The sequence below is a fragment of the Diceros bicornis genome, chromosome 23 (genome assembly GCF_020826845.1).
Source record: "Diceros bicornis minor isolate mBicDic1 chromosome 23, mDicBic1.mat.cur, whole genome shotgun sequence".
Classification (NCBI taxonomy): domain Eukaryota; kingdom Metazoa; phylum Chordata; class Mammalia; order Perissodactyla; family Rhinocerotidae; genus Diceros; species Diceros bicornis.
This window is the reverse complement of record NC_080762.1, coordinates 4,226,934-4,230,106: the sequence shown is the minus strand read 5'-3', so window position 1 is coordinate 4,230,106 and position 3,173 is coordinate 4,226,934. Positions and strand designations below refer to the sequence as shown.

At 51.8% G+C, this 3,173-nt stretch overlaps 1 protein-coding gene across 1 annotated transcript; it reads left to right on the top strand.

The window, feature by feature from the left end:
* The first annotated feature begins 330 nt into the window (after positions 1-330).
* On the top strand, positions 331-2,600 carry TCF21 (transcription factor 21). Its single transcript, XM_058566821.1, has 2 exons — positions 331-780; positions 2,511-2,600. Exons 1-2 carry the CDS (start codon positions 331-333, stop codon positions 2,598-2,600), a joined length of 540 nt encoding a protein of 179 aa, XP_058422804.1.
* Positions 2,601-3,173: the final 573 nt, after the last annotated feature.

Here is a 3,173-nt window from a genome sequence, read left to right as displayed (position 1 = left end):
TGCAAGGATCCGCCTCTCTATTCCCCAGATAAATTCCTGGTGTCCACCAAATTCCTCAGCGCTCTCTCACACTCCTCTACGGCCACGACTCCGGGGGTGGGGAAACAGAGCGCCGGTTTCCTTCCCTCCCGCAGAGGCCCTCGCGGCTCCTTCCCGCAGCTCTGCGAAGGGGCAGGGGTGTGCGGCCCAACCAGACCCCCAGCTCCAACTCCCAGCACGAGGTGGCTGCTCCACACCCCACGCTTGGGGGCCCATTGGTGTCGGGGTCTGTCTCTCTCTCTGCTCTCGCCCCTCTCCCCTTTCCCTCTCTCTCTCATCCTCTCCCCCAAAATGTCCACCGGCTCCCTCAGCGACGTGGAGGACCTCCAAGAGGTGGAGATGCTGGACTGCGACGGGCTGAAAATGGACTCGAACAAGGAGTTTGTGACTTCCAACGAGAGCACCGAGGAGAGCTCCAACTGCGAGACGGGGTCTCCGCAGAAGGGCCGCGGCGGCCTGGGCAAGAGGAGGAAGGCGCCCACCAAGAAGAGCCCCTTGAGCGGGGTCAGCCAGGAGGGCAAGCAGGTCCAGCGCAACGCGGCCAACGCGCGCGAGAGGGCCCGGATGCGGGTGCTCAGCAAGGCCTTCTCCAGGCTCAAGACCACCCTGCCCTGGGTGCCCCCGGACACCAAGCTCTCCAAGTTGGACACGCTCAGGCTGGCGTCCAGCTACATCGCCCACTTGAGGCAGATCCTGGCTAACGACAAGTATGAGAACGGGTACATTCACCCTGTCAACCTGGTAAGTTCTCCCGCGCGGCCCCCGCCCGGCGCGCCCCGGCCACCCGCCGTGTGAGTGCGCGCGCCGGCCCGGGACCCACGCGCCTCGGCCACCGCCGGCCAGCGCCGCTAGGGACCTTCGCAGGAGACCCCCACGCGGCCCTGCTCTCTGCCCTACAGGCCCGGCGCGGGGTGATTTATTCGAGTGTTTGACGTGGCAGCCCAATTAGGAGTTTGCAAGTGCATCGCACCGGCCAAGAGGAGGATCCCCCGCACCGCGCCATCAGGGCCGGCGTGGAGGGGCTGGTGCCGACAGGGAACACTGACGAGACGCTGCGCCCTAGAAGGCATTTTAGGAATCCCTTTATTCTTCTTTCAGCTGAAGAGTAGAACTTAATTTTCCCCTCTAAATCTTGTAAATAAAAACACCCAACTCTGTTTATTTCAAAAGTATATTTAGGACCATTAGAGATGGACACATTCCTGCTCCCCATAACAGTCACTTATGTCCCCAACTACTTAAATATTCTGCGCTTCTCTTATAGGTGGGTTGACATTTTTAAATCCCAGAAGTTCGAGCAAACATCATCACACTCAGTAAATTCTCACGAGTGTTAGTGTAATAAATAATATTAAAATAGGTCACTCTCACCTGAGACTTAAGAACATGTTACTTTTTATCTTAAAAAGTAATACTCATTGAGCCTAATATTTTTCGCAAATGCACATTACTGTTTAAGAAATATATTTTAATTCCTTTTGCATTTGATTAATTTCATTTAATACATTTTAAAACTTCCAGGCTCTGAAGAAAAACAACAAGGACAACTTACCAGCACCTCTGTTTACGTATGATAAGGAGGAGAGGTTTTCCTCTTAAAAGTCGTCTTATCGGCCAACACTAGTGAGAGATTTGAAGGACTGAATTGTCTTCTCACTGAGTTAGTTTCAGGAACTGGGGAGAGGGAATGCAAAACCACATTTTGCCCTGAAAAGTATTTTTCCCTCCAGTTAAAAGTTTATTTTTCGAATGAGATGAGTAAATAGCTTTTTAAAATCTGGAACTAAAATGAAAATAGTGCCTTGATTTACAATTGCTGCTGCCCTCATCTTTGAATAAGAAACTTAAGTGAACTCAGGGAGAAGGGAAGAGAAAGCTATGCTTGCTCAGCCCAGTGGGAAGATGATCTTAAATAAAATATGCGTGTATATTCTTTTATTAGCATTATTTTTGCTTCCTCAAGAGCTAGTCATCAATTTAGAAACTGTGGTCAAAGCCCGCGTTTGTGATGGCGGAAACGAAAGTTGGCAGTAGGGAAATCGATGGGGATGAAAGCCAGAGGGCCAGGAAACCTGACCACGGCCTCTGAAGAGGGGCAAGAAGGGCCCCTCGCCTCGAGCCTGGTCCCAGTTGGCGCGAGGTCCTTTTGGGCCTCCCTGCTCACTCCCCGTGGCATCTGCCTCCCGCCTGTGCCACAGCACAAGCCACTTTGGGCTTTCCAAGGGCCTCCTCTCTGGAGTTTCACTTCGAACCCAGTAGGAGCCCCTCTTTACTGTACCATCCCGAGCTGCGATTTGGCGCCAATGCTGCTTTTTGCTTTACCGAGCCACGCCGAGTCAATTGCAGAGATAACGGGTCTCTCCGCCTCACTGCCTGCCCCCGGCGCGCCCTCTCCTTCCGTCTCAGGCTCGCAGCCCACCCCACCCCTCCTCCACGGCCACTTACCTCCTCCACCCTCTTCTCTCCTGCAGACGTGGCCCTTTATGGTGGCCGGGAAACCCGAGAACGACCTGAAAGAAGTGGTGACCGCGAGCCGCTTATGCGGAACCACGGCGTCCTGACCTTGGAGGTGCGAGTCTGGGAAAGGCGCGCTCCCCGGGAGGCGGGGGCGGGCCCCGGGAAGGCGACCCCTGCCCTCCCTGCTCTCTGTCTCTGCTTCCCCCTCGCAGCTCCTCTCCCTGTCCCACCCCGCGAGAACACTTTACTGCGACGAGGAGATTCGTTTCCAAACCAGAGGAGATCAACTGTCCTTACAAAGATCCCCATCTATTTAACTTTATTAACTTCTACCGTGAATGACTCTGCGAGCCTTGCTGGTCCAAGTGCAATATGTAATTATAAATCTATAAATAGATAAGAAGAGCCTATCAATGTGTATCTTTTGTACAATATGTTGTAAAGTGTAGGTCATAGAATACCTGACTTTGACAGTCACATTTATAAAGTAATTCACTTAAAGATATATTTTTTTCAAACAAGTTTTGCTACTTTCGAAAATAAATCTTTCTTTATATTACTAAAAGCCCTGACATTGGTGTGATTCTTAAAAAACTTTATTTGGAATAGAAAAGTGGGGAACTATGGGGAAGTTTGATAATGAGTGGTTCTTTTGAACCTCAGTCCAAACTTCTAGA